This window comes from Malus sylvestris, chromosome 13, assembly GCF_916048215.2.
Source record: "Malus sylvestris chromosome 13, drMalSylv7.2, whole genome shotgun sequence".
In the NCBI taxonomy this organism is placed as follows: domain Eukaryota; kingdom Viridiplantae; phylum Streptophyta; class Magnoliopsida; order Rosales; family Rosaceae; genus Malus; species Malus sylvestris.
The window spans coordinates 24,061,347-24,075,273 of record NC_062272.1 but is presented as its reverse complement, the minus strand read 5'-3'; the positions used below and the strand labels follow the sequence as shown (position 1 = coordinate 24,075,273).

General features: G+C 37.3%; 1 protein-coding gene across 1 annotated transcript; it reads right to left on the bottom strand.

The window, feature by feature from the left end:
• Positions 1-1,298: 1,298 nt before the first annotated feature.
• LOC126597343 (protein SMAX1-LIKE 4) lies at positions 1,299-5,813 on the bottom strand. The gene is made up of 3 exons (XM_050264128.1): positions 4,195-5,813; positions 3,228-3,450; positions 1,299-3,005 (listed from the first exon to the last, which is right to left on the bottom strand). The coding sequence occupies exons 1-3, from the start codon at positions 5,508-5,510 to the stop codon at positions 1,386-1,388; spliced, it is 3,159 nt and encodes a 1,052-aa protein (XP_050120085.1). The 5' UTR covers positions 5,511-5,813; the 3' UTR covers positions 1,299-1,385.
• Between the last annotated feature and the right edge of the window lie 8,114 nt (positions 5,814-13,927).

Below are 13,927 nucleotides of genomic sequence, written 5' to 3'. Positions count from 1 at the left end.
AGAGAATGACATGCATCAAATATTAACACACTACTTTGCGGTGATATCTATGATTTTTTGGCCAACTTCTATCATTTACAGTGTTTTTCTATGGCTCTAAGTTTTAGGAACTTTTTGGTACTTTTTAATTTGTTTAACGATTACTTAAGATCAGTTTGCAAATACTGTAGTAGAATCATTACCAATTGCACGTTGTGCGCCTAAGTGTGAAAAAACAGTGCAAGCTTTGTTATGCAAACCTAAATGTTAAGCCAGCATATCGTCTCCTACTTTTTGGTGGATTCTAGTTTTGTTGTTCTTTAAGGTTATTGTTTGATTTCCATTTTTTTTTTAATTTTTTTATGAGACAATTAGCAGGAATGATCATTTTTTGACATATAGTTGCATGAATGATCAATGTTTATTATGTTGTTATTATATCATCATTATATGATTGCTATTTCATTGTTGAGTCATCAATATATGATCAAAATGTCGTCGTTATTAAAAACTGATCATTTATGTTACCAATTTTCAAAAACTGATCATTCATACTAGTTGGCTTTATTTTTTTTGTCATGTTGCGTTAATAAGCTCCTATATCACTCCAGCCTTCGGCTTTTCAAATACTTCTTTGTTTTGAGAAACTTATAACTATTCTCCATCATTTTAAAATAGGAAACTGTTATTAGTATTCCAAAAATCTGATTCTACACTCCTCGCAAGTGTAATTTGAAAACTATCTTACGAATCAAGCCTCTAATTGTCGTCGCTGGCAAATCGGATCGACCAAACTAATTTCATGGCATATTGACCATGGTTAGTCTTGGTGCTTGACTTTGGCTTGCTGTCTTAGACGGTCTGGTGGCGGTTTTGGCCAAGAAACCGATCAGACTGAACTGCGTTAAGGCCTAATAACATCTCAATAAATCGTGGACACACATGTGGTAAAAGAACGTCTCCCTACTTGCTGGCACAAGAAGCTATGTTTTTGGATGTCCTCCATAGCAACTTTGAATTCTTTGGAGATTAGTCATTAGTCTATGGTTATGAACCTTGTGCTAATTAATTTGGGGAAAACAAAATTATTTGGTTTGCAATTGAAGGTGGAGTAAAAGGACAATGCTAGGGAGATTAAATTTGGAGAATAAATTTGTAAAATTAAATTACATGGAAGTTGATTATTAGATTATTACTTAAACGTTGATAAATGTGCTCATTTTTATTGGTGACACATTATTTAGTTTGTAAATTTTGTCTACAAATTTAATCTCTCTAGCATTACCCGGAGAAAAAAGATAGAGAAAAGAGTGTGAAACTAAAGGAAAAATAAAACACATGGTATTTAGAAAATTAGGAGTTGTTACAGAAGCAGACATTGGGAAGTTTTCCATGTAACCTCTCGCTCAAGAAATATGGATTTTCTTAGGAAGACAAGAACCCAAGAAACGCTCCAAAATGCCATCTTCTTTGTCACCCAAACAGAGCCTTACAAGTATACCCTCTTTCCCGCTAAGTTTAAGTTTAACCGCCCTCAAGCTTGTCTGAAAAATGTCTTTCAGCCATTTCTCAAACAAGCTATTGGGAAAATATCCAGACCCAATACAAACCCCCTCTAACACCCTCTTATCCACACTAAAACTAACCACATTTTGTTTCCCGTATACCTCCCCGAAACACCTTTCCATCTTGGACAAGAAAAGCTCGGTTGCCTCTCGATCTCTGGCCGGGCTTCGATTGAAAACAAAGAGGTTCTCTATCGATTCGAGAAACCCATGTGGGGTTTGGAGATCGGTGTTGGTTTCGCGAGTCAAGTCACTTGAAATGGGGCTAAACTCCCCTGCCTTGTCTTCGTTTTCATCATCCTCCCCGGCTTTGAGGTTGAGATCAAGGGTGTTGAAGCTTGATTGCCTTGAGAAGACCTTCTTGTTATTCACATTCTCAACAGCAACCACACTTGGATCTTCCTTCTCTTCAGTTCTGGGACTCTTGGTCTTGATTTCTAGCTCCCACTCAGCCCTTCGCTTGTGAACGAAGTTAACTCCCTGAAAATTTGGACTAGTACTACTTTTCTCATCAACCTTCAATGTCTTCAATGTCATTTGGATTACAGTATCCAGGTACTTGGCCTGATCTTCATATACTGTTGACTCACTCTTAGTCAAGATGAATATGGCTTGGCTTTTAATCCTTTCTCTTCTACTCACTTCACCGAAATTTCGGTTTTCAAAACCATCAGCTAAAAATTTCAAGAACTGGGTATCAGCCAAATCAATATCTTCTACCAAGACAACAAGTTTCTCATTGGATTTCAAGGCTCTTGCTACAACTTCTGTTCTTGGGTTCATCTCATTTTCTCTTTTGTTCATGTCGATATGGAGGAGTGAATCAGCAGACCCCATAACCAATTCAGCAATTGCATGTGCCAGCCTTCTTTTTCCAATCGAATCATTCCCCTGAATCAGCAACCAAGTTTCCTGCCTCGCAGTTTTAGGGTCGATAATTGCATCTACTATCGAAGGAATGGATTCGGATTGCCAAGGAACATTCTCTTTCAGTAGCTTGCACATTTCAGCTATTGTTCTTTCAGTGCATTTTCTCTCCACCATTTTCTCCGAACCTGAAAACACAGAGTTGCCAAGAGCAAGAGTGATCTTCACTTCCTTGCCTTCAGTGCTTTTCAGAGAATCCAAACTCGGTTCCACCACTTGATTCTTTTGGATCCCATTGTCAAAGTTGAACTCGATCGTGCACGATTGTTGTCTCCTAAACTGAGGCATGGGACTAGAGCCGTGAGCAGGCTCCGAAGGTGGATCATGATAGAAGGAGATTGAATCCGGATCGGGAGAGATGCCATTCTTGGTAGACCACCAAGAGTATGTTGAAACATAAGAGGAGTTGTTTCCAATTAAGCCTTGATTGTTGTACAAATTAGAAGAGCTCAAATTGTTCTGAGCTGCATGCCTTCCTTGGTGCAGACTGTAGCATAACCTGTTCCACTTTCTCCTCAATTCAGTTACTTCATCCTGAAATTTTTTATTAACACATTAGAATAAGAAACACAGTAAATCAATTTTGCTGATTTAATTACAACTATAGCTAATGTGCCCAGTATCCCAAATCAAGCATGGTGTGCTGGCATTATGTGATTGGTTTAGGATACCGTTACCTTTACAACGAAACTTATTCTCCTAAAATTGTGGTACTTAAGTCAAAAGTTAATTTAAAAAAGGTGGAATGGTTAGTACCTTTTGACGTGCTTCGGTTCCATGTGGTTGCAGCCAGGCAGGCAATTTCTGCTGGCCAGATTTCAAGAGCTGAGATTCTTTTTCATAATCTGAAGTGCATTCTTGACAGCAAGTGAGCTTGTTATTATTATAATAATGTTGCTCATCCTTGCTATTGAATACTGGTTTTGTTTCCAGAACTTCACATGGTTTCTGAGACAAGATTATTCTTGAGTCTTGGACGCTGATAAACACACAAGCACAACACATAAACGTTAATACTAACCTCATTTATCATATAAAATATTTGATTAATTAAGATAAGCCAACTATACGTAAATATATACATATATATACACACACATTTATATTAGCTTTATCTTATTATGATCATCTAAAATCTCAAGGGTTGTTGGCGTTTTCATTAAATTGGTTAAACCGTCTCTATAAACTAATTTAAATAATTAGCACGCCTAGGTTTCATTTCTGGCCCCAAATAAGGTTTCTCTAAAATAGTTTAATTATTCGGATAACCAAAATAAGCAAAATGAATTTCTCTATGTTTATTCTTTTGTAATATATATGGATTGTATTTCTGGAAAAGAAATTTGGGTGCATAAATGTAGTGAGAAAAAAAGATCTCGTGAACTCTTTTTTTTCCTTCTAATATCTAGCAGTGAAACCTGTAATTTTGATCCGTGGCTACATATCCTGACAAAACAAAGAGCAAAGGAAAGGACAGTGGTTCCTGTATCTGTCTCTCACTTTTCCAGTGTTTCTGGTTTCATGCAGATCATTGTAAACATTAAAGCAACACTACAGTACAAAACATTACACCAAAGCTTCAAGGAGTCACCATCATCCATGGAGTACTTATACATATATACCTATATATACACACACATAAAATAACAGTGAACATGAATAATAATAATAATAATAATAATAATAATAATAAAGTTAAAGAGAGACAAAATGAAAAACTAACCTGGAAGCATGAAGGGAGAGACCAAGACCACCAGAAGGAACAGAAACAGCTTGAAGACACCATTGGATTTCAAGAGGTGGCTGCCTCATTTGGCACCTCATGTATGTCTGGTAACTTGCAGTTCCCATCACCCACACCCTCCCCCTTGAGTTATCTGAAGAGACCAACCTTGCAATCTCTGAAACCAAATGCTCAACTGGGCTATAATACCCACCAGAGTTTTGGTTTTGATCTCTCTGCTCATCAGTAACAGCCCACTTCAGATCTCCGGTATAAATAACAGCACCTCCTCCTCCTCCAACAAATGATGAGTCCACTTTTCTTCTGAGCTCTAAGAGATTTGCTTCCACATATTCCTTTTTCATGAACCTCACGGACACTGGTGAGAACTGAAACTTGATGAACTGGGTTGATTTCAGCTCCTCAGGAACTCCAACTCCTCCTCTCTCTATCCTCCCCATAACTTCAGAGACAAGCCCTTCAGTCATGGAAGCTGAATCACCAACTATCACAGTGTTCCTCCTTTTCTTCCTCATCAGCACCTCCAACACCAACTTAACATCTTCTTCCTTTGGAGAACTACCAGAGTATTCAGTGGTGGTGGTGGGGTTGCTGATTATCAATGGAGGTTTTGTCTTTTGAGGGGAAAAAAGAAGTGGGTTTTGCTCACAAGTGTAAGCCAGGAAATGGGGTTGCCAGAAACTCCCAGGAATGATATTGTTTTGGTGGTAGCGGTCTGAGGGAGGAGAAGGAGAGCAAGGAGAGGAGAAAACGCCGCCGGAGCTGCTGTAACACTGGAAAACGGAGGACGTTGAGGAGTCCTCCAAGTTGTTCTTGACGTTGGTGCTGGAGAAACCTGCCTCTCTCATGACTCTGCTGACACTTGGGTCGTCAAGGATGGAGATGATGAGCTGCTCGAGCTCGACTTTGATGGTTAAGAGCGGCTGCTGCTGCTGCTGCTCGATGCAGCCTCTTCTCTGATGGGCTTGGGCTCTCTTGAGGGCGGCGATGAGGGCGTTGGAGAGAGAGGGCTGCCCGTGGAGGAGAGGGCCGGGAGTTGTTGGGAGGCGGTTGAGAGCCACATTGAAGCAGAGCTCGAGAGCTCGACATTGGAGAGGATGAGAGGTTTGGTGCGGCTGAGATTTGAGACAGGCCCGCCGCAAGAGGCTAGTTCTTGAGCTGAGAAGAGTGGCGGCCACGTGGAGAGGAGTGACCTGAGCATGGCCTCTCCGCCTTGCTAGGCTGAGAGAGTGCTTCAACACCGAAGCAGCCTCCGCTGTGAGGGTCTGCTGAGCTGCACAACCTCCTGAGCGCATCACTTGATCAAAACCCACCCCCCACACCCACCCTTTGTTTTTTCACAAGCAATTTCTTCACGACCACAAATAATAATTTTTTTTTTTACTTATATTTCTTATCCCCCCTCTAACCCCCCCACCCAAATATTAACCTGAGAAGAAAGAATAGAACTTAGAAAAAAAAGCTCGGAGCTTTGGAAGGCTTGAACACCACCACCTCAAGTGCAAGTAGAGAGAGAGAGAGAGAGAGAGAGAGAGAGAGTAGCTATGATCAGCTGAGAGAGAGGGGAGTTTTGAGTTGAGTTTCAGTTAGAGAAAACCAAGCTAGGCTAGGCCACCTTCTTTATACTTCCTGCCATTGAGTTTTTAATTATTTATTTATTAGTTTTTTTTCTTTTACTTTTTCTGTGATCACTCGGCTTTTGTTAGCTTTATATTTTCACTACAAAAATGATATTTTTACTATTTACATGTAGGATCATTTGTACAATCTCTCTAATAGAGATGGAACCCACTGTGTTAGTGAGCTCTACCTCTATTAGAGAAATGATACGAATAATGGTAAATATAACACTAATATTTGCTCTATTTGCTTGTCATTAATTAAGATTTTTATTTTAGGAGAAAATTAGTATAAAAAGGGTAAATTTTTATAATCATTTATCAATGTATAAGTTTCAAGGATAATGCTAGGTAAATTAATTTTTTAAACTAAATTTATAAATTATGGGATATGTCACCAATAAAATTAAGCATATTAATCAACATTTATGTAATAATTTTTTTTTGAACAAATGATATTATTTACTCCAAGAGAGAGGGGGTGGGGTTAGCCTTACATGGACTAACAATAATATGGTTCAAATTCACATTGGGCGAGAATCGAACTTAAGACATCTCACTTACAAGTGAAGAGGAATATCACTAACCTGTAGTACTAAGTGGTACGTTAATCAACATTAATGTAATACTTTTTTTTTTAACAAACGATATTATTTATACTAAGAGAAACTATTTACACTAAGGGGGAGGGGTGGGTATGTAATAATTTAAATATAAAATTTATGTCATAATTTAATCATGGGAATTGTTAGAGTGCTAATAACAATTCCCTTTAATCATTAATAACCATGTTATATGATTTATAAAAATTTAAATAGACGATTTGTCTAAAATTACCCGTTTTAATGGCACGATTCACCCGAGAGTAATGCTAGGTAGACGAACTTTGTAGACAAAATTTACAAAATAAATGAGGTGTTATCAATAAGAAATAAGCACATTAATCAACACTTTAGTAATAATCCAATCATCAACTTTCATATCATTTAGTTTACAAAATTTTGTCTAGGTATCATCTTAAGTAAATTTACTCCCCTCTCACTAGTAGGAAGTAGCTAGAGAAAACCAAGATAGGCTAGGCCACATTTTTTATACTCCCTACTAGTAAATTAAATAAGCACATTAATTAACATTTAAATAATAAACACCATCTTTATATTTCCTGCAAGAGGAGGGGATTTCCAATCTATCTACTCTGACTCTTTTATTTCTCCTTTTTCTTTTGTTTGTTGGTTTTATATTGATAATTGTCCTATTATGACTGCATATGATTTATTTATATATTTTCAACAACAAAAAATAAAAAAGCTTATGATTTATACTATATAGAAGCCCTTTTATATTTAAAAGAAAACAGTACGAAGTCCCTTCAGTTGGGAAATATATTTGCTCACCACTCTCAAGTGATAATGATGCTTACCACTCTATATTCACTTTTAGATGAATTTAAATAACGAGATATGTATAGTAGATAAAAATAAATCTCATAATTTAAACTTATTCAATGATGATATATTAATAGAGTGATGACATTATCATCACGTGAGAGCGGGGAGAATATGTCATGAGATTGGTTTCGTTTCTATGCAAATAGGATTTCATGAAAAGGATCCATTGCAATGGGACCCGTAATTTCAAAAAATTTATCATGGCACAAGAGAGAGAGAGCTTCCCTTTTTTTACACATCAGCCTTTGAATGGACAAACAAAGCCAGCAGAAATTCAAATACAGTGGTAAGGGGGAAAGGTGGAAAGAAGCCAGCAGAGAGAGAGAGAGAGAGAGAGAGTACAGTTATTGTGATGAAAGATAATAAGTTCATCTTATACTGCTATATAACGTTCTGTGCTAATAATGTAGAGATATGCACGTGAATAAATATTTATACATATCTTTATTTTATTAGCATAAAATATTATCGTGATAATATCTCCTTATTATGTAAGTCCTTCACCACTTCACGCACATAAAAACTCCTATATTTTTCATTTATTTATTTTTTCATATTTTCCTTTTTCATGTTTATCATCCGTTCTTTAGAAAACTAGATTTTAATCCTTAAATAAGACGAAGTTTAGAAAAATGTCTTATACAAGATTAAAAATTGATTTTTAGTCCCTAAATTGTATTTAATGCCTACATCTACATTCAATATCTTTTTTTTTATAATAATTTTATGGTGTCCAGAATTACATTTTCATGTAAAATATTGTAAATTTTAATACCATTTGAAATTCAAATCAATTAGTTTTATTTGTTGACATTTTCTATCACAATTTATGGTAAGTGTCTTATATAATAAGGAAAATATTTTGGTAGACTTTTCTGTGCACTTATATTTTTGCATATTTTCTTATATGTCGCTAATTCATTACAAAATATTTAGGTACAGACATTTCGGTACACTAGTTTAATGTAATATATTTAGGTACAGACATTTTGGTACACTAGTTTGGTATAATATATTTAGGTACGAACATTTGGGTACACTAGCATAATATGTTTAGGTACCGTATGTGCCACAAATGGACTTTTTGGTACACATATTTTTTTGCATATTTTCTTATGTGCCACAAATTCATTACAATATATTCAGGTATGGACATTTCAGTACACTAGTTTAGTAAAACAGATTATGGTACGGATGTTTAGGTACACTAATTAGAGGAAGTTAAACAAAATTAAAAAATTAAAATGTGTATAATAATAAATTTAAAATCTAATATGGACACATTAAATTAATTAGACGTCTATTAAATATTAAAATATAAATATAATATAAATTTGAATTAAGTACATATTAAAGGACTAAAATGAATATATAATATCACATCAGATTTTTATTAAATTTTGATCTTCTTCAAGGATTAAAGTTCAAAAACCTCTTTATTCTTTACATGCATGACAGATATGCACAAATATTGGAGAGAGAGAGAGAGACTTTCTCCACGCCAATCCTCGTAGAGAGACAACATTTTATTCCCCAAGTACCCAAAAAGCAATCCTCTGTCTCCTATCCTACATTGCATTATTGCTTCTCTCCCTCTCTCTGCAACTGCAAACTGCAATATTACCTTTTGCTTAATCTCATCTGATCATTTCCAACCACACTTATCAGCTTTCAAATTTTATCAAATAAAGCAAGTTAATCAGATTCCTATAGTTATAATAAAACCAGAAACGAGTTCACAACACAAACCCTCGTTATTTTGTAGACCAAAACACGTCCTGCACTGCACGCAAACACAATTTACTTACCCGGATAATACTTCTACTAATAAGTGACTTTTGAACTGGTTTATAAAGAGCAATCAAATATAGTTGTACTGTTATTTTCTTCTCTATATAGTTGTTGTTCTCAAATGTAATTTTTAGTATTACTAAGGGTATATGTGTAAAGTGTTAGTTCTGTTAACACTATAAATACCAAGTGTATAACTAATTATTGTTTAATGAGAAATACATGTATTTTTAGTCAAAGAGTTTTCTTCCTCTCTAAGCTTTCTCTGTAAGGTTCTATATGGTATCAATCACCCTCTGCCTCCTGGCGACTTTGATCTATCCATTTTCCGTTTGCACTCTCTGATTCTTGCCGCCATTTTCTCTCTGCTTCTTCGATTTGTGTTCTTGTAAAGCTGCATCAATGGTCTTTCCATCAAATTCCTCTCATAAGTTGGTCCTGAATCTAGCCCCAATTTCATCTTCCTCAAACCCTAACTTCTCAAATTCATACACTTCTCTTACGATTCAGAATATTGGCAGTATGGTGCCGATCAAGCTGAAACGCTCCAATTATCTCCCACGGCGTGCGTTGTTCGCTCTGATTCTCTGTCGCTACAAACTCATCGGCGTCATTGATGGCACAAAATCGTGTCTTTGTCCTTTACTTCCAGATCTTTCTCTCAATCCTGCTTTTGAAATTTGGTATGAGAAAGATCAGAACCTTCTTATTTGGTTAAATTCCACGCTCTCTGATGAAGTTATTCCGTATACGGTTGGGGTTTCATCATCTCGCGAACTGTGGATCAAGTTAGAGCAGCGATTTAGGGGTGTTTTTGATGCACACATTCATCAATTGAGATCTCGTCTTCAATCTCTTCAAAAAGGCTCCTCGTCCATCTCTGAATATCTGCAACAACTCAAAGAAATTTCTAATTCCTTGACTACTGCTGGAGCTTTGATTACTGATCATGATTTGATTGCCGTTACGTTTGCTGGCTTGCCTGATGATTACGAGTCATTTATCGACTCTATTATGCTTCGTCTCTCTAATACAACACTTGATGAATTGCTTGGCTTGCTTCTCACCAAAGAATTGTCTATGTCTTGGCGAAAAAAACTTGCCTCCTTCACTACCACAGAACCATTTCAAGCCTTTTCGGTGCATTCTTAGGCTTCTCAGGCTCCTCTTCTTCCTACACCACAAGTATTTGTTGCTCAGTATCCTCAATCAAAATCCTTTATGAAGCACAACCGTGGTAATCGAGGGAATAACTACAACAATTGCGATCATACCTACACTAATCATGGTAATCGTGGCTCCAATTACAATTCCAGAGGTAATCACTCAAACCACTGTGGCAATTCTTATGGTTCTCGTCCTTTCAATCCCTCTAGTTATCATGTGCAATGTCAAATCTATGGTTCTACTAGTCATGAGGCTATCGATTGTTATGATCGCATGAATCTTGAGATTGTTGGTAAAGTACCCTTTGCAAAACTAGTTGCAATGTGTGCTCATCATTCTGTAAAGCCCTCTACTCCATCCTGGTTAATCGATTTTGGTGCCACCGCTCATATTACGAATGATATCTCCAACATTCAATCTCCTAATCCCTATCATGGAGAAGATAAAGTGTATATCGGAGATGGTAAAGGTCTGTCCATTGATCATACTGGTCTCTCTTTGCTGCATACTCCACATTCTACTTTTAAATTGCACAATGTCTTACATGTGCCTCAAATGCAACACAATCTTCTTTCTGCTTATCAATTTATTAAAGATAACAAATGTTCATTGACTCTTGATATTGATGGATCCTATGTCAAGGTTCATACTACGAGGATGATGCTTTTGCAGGGACCAGTTAAGGATGGCTTCTTTCCTCTTCAAAGCTCCTCTACCTCTTGTTAATCTTCAGTCTCTTCTCCTACTGCATTAGTAAGTAATAAGGCATTTGCAAAGGTGTGGCATAACAGGCTCGGCCATCCTTTTTCTGCCATTTTCAGAAGGGTACTCTCTATTACTCAACTACCATTTCAAGGCAAATCTGCAATGGACTTCTTTTGCACAAATTATGCCTTAGCTAAGAATCATAAACTTCCCTTTGATAGTACTAGTTATATTTCATCAACATGTTTAGATTTGTTGCATTGTGATTTTGGGGACCCTTACCTATGTTGTCTGTGAGTGGTTATAAGTACTACCTACTCATTGTTGATGATTTTAGTAGGTACTGTTGGTTTTTTCCCTTGAAGTCCAAGGTAGATGTGTACTCCACTTTTGTACATTTTCAATGCTATGTAGAAAACATTCTTGGCAATAAAATCAAAGTTGTTCGCTCTGACTCAGGGGGTGAATTTACTGGAATCAGTTTCAATCGTATCTTAAGTCTTGTGGTATTCTTCAACAATTCAATTATCCCCATACCCCTAAACAAAATGGCTGTGTTGAACTTAAACACATACATTTAGTTGAAACTGCAAGGACTTTGTTAGTTCAATCTCAGGTACCTCATCAGTTTTGGGTTGAAGCATTCTTAAATGTTGTCTATTTGATTAATAAACTTCTTATATCTGGTATTTCTCAGTCTCCGTGGGAACTTCTGTTTCATATTCCTCTAGATTATTCAAGATTGAGAACATTTGGTTGTAATTGCTTTCCATGGCTAAAACCTTACATATCTTCTAAATTGGACATCAAGAGTAAACATTGTGTTTTCTTGGGGTATAGTGTTTAACACTGGAGACATGCTATGCAAGAGGAATTCAATGCATTGCAGTCCACATGTACTTGGTCTTTGGTGCCTTCTGCTTCTAACCAAAATATGGTAGGTTGTAAATGAGTTTTCAGGATCAAAACACATCCAGATGGTAGTATTGATTGTTATAAAGCCTGACTTGTTGCCAAGGGCTTTCATCAACAAGAGGGTCTAGATTACAAAGAGACTTTTAGCCATGTCGCTAAACTTGTCACTATTAGAATCCTCTTGTCCCTTGCTATGCAAAATGACTGGTTTTTGAATTAGCTTGATATTAGTAATGCATTTCTCCATGGTGATCTCAAAGAAGATATATTTATGAGCCAACCTCTAGGTTTTTGTGAACCACAGTTCCCAAATCATATCTGTAAGCTCAACAGGTCACTTTATGGTCTTAAACAAGCTCCTCGAGTTTGGTTTGACAAGTTGTTCACCACATTACAATCTCTTGGTTTTCAACACTCCAACTCGGATGCTTCTCTTTTTGTGTTAAAAGCTCCTGTGTTAGTTATTGTTTTTGCTTATGTTGATGATATCTTAGTGATTGGACCCAATTCAAATGTCTGCAAACTCTTCAAACAGAAGCTCAGTTCCATTTTTCCAATTAAAGACCTTGGTTCTCCACATTACTTCCTTGGTCTTGAGGTTCAAAGAACTCCTGAAGGTTTATTTCTACATCAAAGTAAATATTTACTGGAATTGCTTTAGAAAACCAAAATGGAAGGTGCCAAACCTTGTTCAACTATTCTGAGCAGCATCAAACTTGATCACACTAGACCTCTTCTCTCAGATCCCACAGAGTATTGGTCTATGTTGATGCACAAAACCGAAAGTCTTGGAACAACGTAAATCCGACCGTGAATCAGTATGAAATGTAAATAACACAAGATGTATCGTGGTTCACCCCAAGGCTTCGGCTACGTCCACACTGATTATGTATTTATCTGAGGGAGAGAGAGCTTTGAGAGTGAGAGCTTTGAGAGGGGGTGAGAGGGCCTAGGAATTGGCCTCCCTTATTGTGAGGGTGATGAGTCCTTTTATAGAATAAGAGATTCTCACTTATTACATATTTGCCCCTTCCTTTATTACATAATTACATTTAAGTCCCTCGAGTATTTGTACGAGATCTAAATACAGAGGCCCTAAATATGGTATAAACAGTAGTCCCCCAAGTCTTCAGTCAAAAGAGTCTTTTGGCTGGAGACTTGAAATTGAGTCCATGTGTGGGCCGAAGTAACTAGATGTCGTCTAGGACTAATACTCGATATGAGGCGGTGTCCAATCCGAAATGATGCTCAACTATCACATGTTGCGAGGCTGCTCGGCTTGTGGCTTATGTTGCCTTGGTTGGCTCGGCTTGTGGCGTTGAAGGTGAAGGAGTCCCTTTTATAGAATAAGGGCTCGCTTCTCAATACATAAATGATGGGCTAGAGTTGATGCTCGCGGCGAGGCGGTTGCTCAGTAGGCGGCGATGCTATTTGATGGTGGTGAGGGAGTCCCTTTTTAGAATAAGGGCTCGCTCTTCAATACATAAGTGATGGGTTAGGAGTGATGCTCGCGGCGAGGCGGTTGCTCAACTAGTGGTGTTGCTCTCTAATGAAGGTGAGGGAGTCCCTTTTATAGAATAAGGCTCGCTCTTCAATACATAAGTGATAGGTTAGGAGTGATGCTCGCGGTGAGGCGGTTGCTCAGCTGGCGGCGTTGCTCTCTAATGAAGGTGAAGGAGTCTCTTTTATAAAATAAGGGCTCGCTCCTCAGTACATGAATAATGGGTGCTCTCTAATGAAAGTGAGGGAGTCCCTTTTATAGAATAAGGGCTCGCTCCTTAATACATAAATAATGGGCTAAGTCCTCCAAGTATTTTTCATGAGGCCCAGTTGAGGCCCAATATATGGTACATAATGTAGTCCCCCAAGTCTTCGGTCAATAGAGTTTGTTGGTTGGAGACTTCAAATTGAATCCATGTATGGGCCAAAGTGGCGGTTGTTCGGAGGCGGTATTTGTATACCCTGCACTGAAGCTTTGTAGGTGAAGCTTTGTAAGTGAAGCTTTGAAGCTGGAGCTTTGTAAATGAAGCTTTTGAAGCTAGAGCTTTTGTAAATGAATCTTTTGAA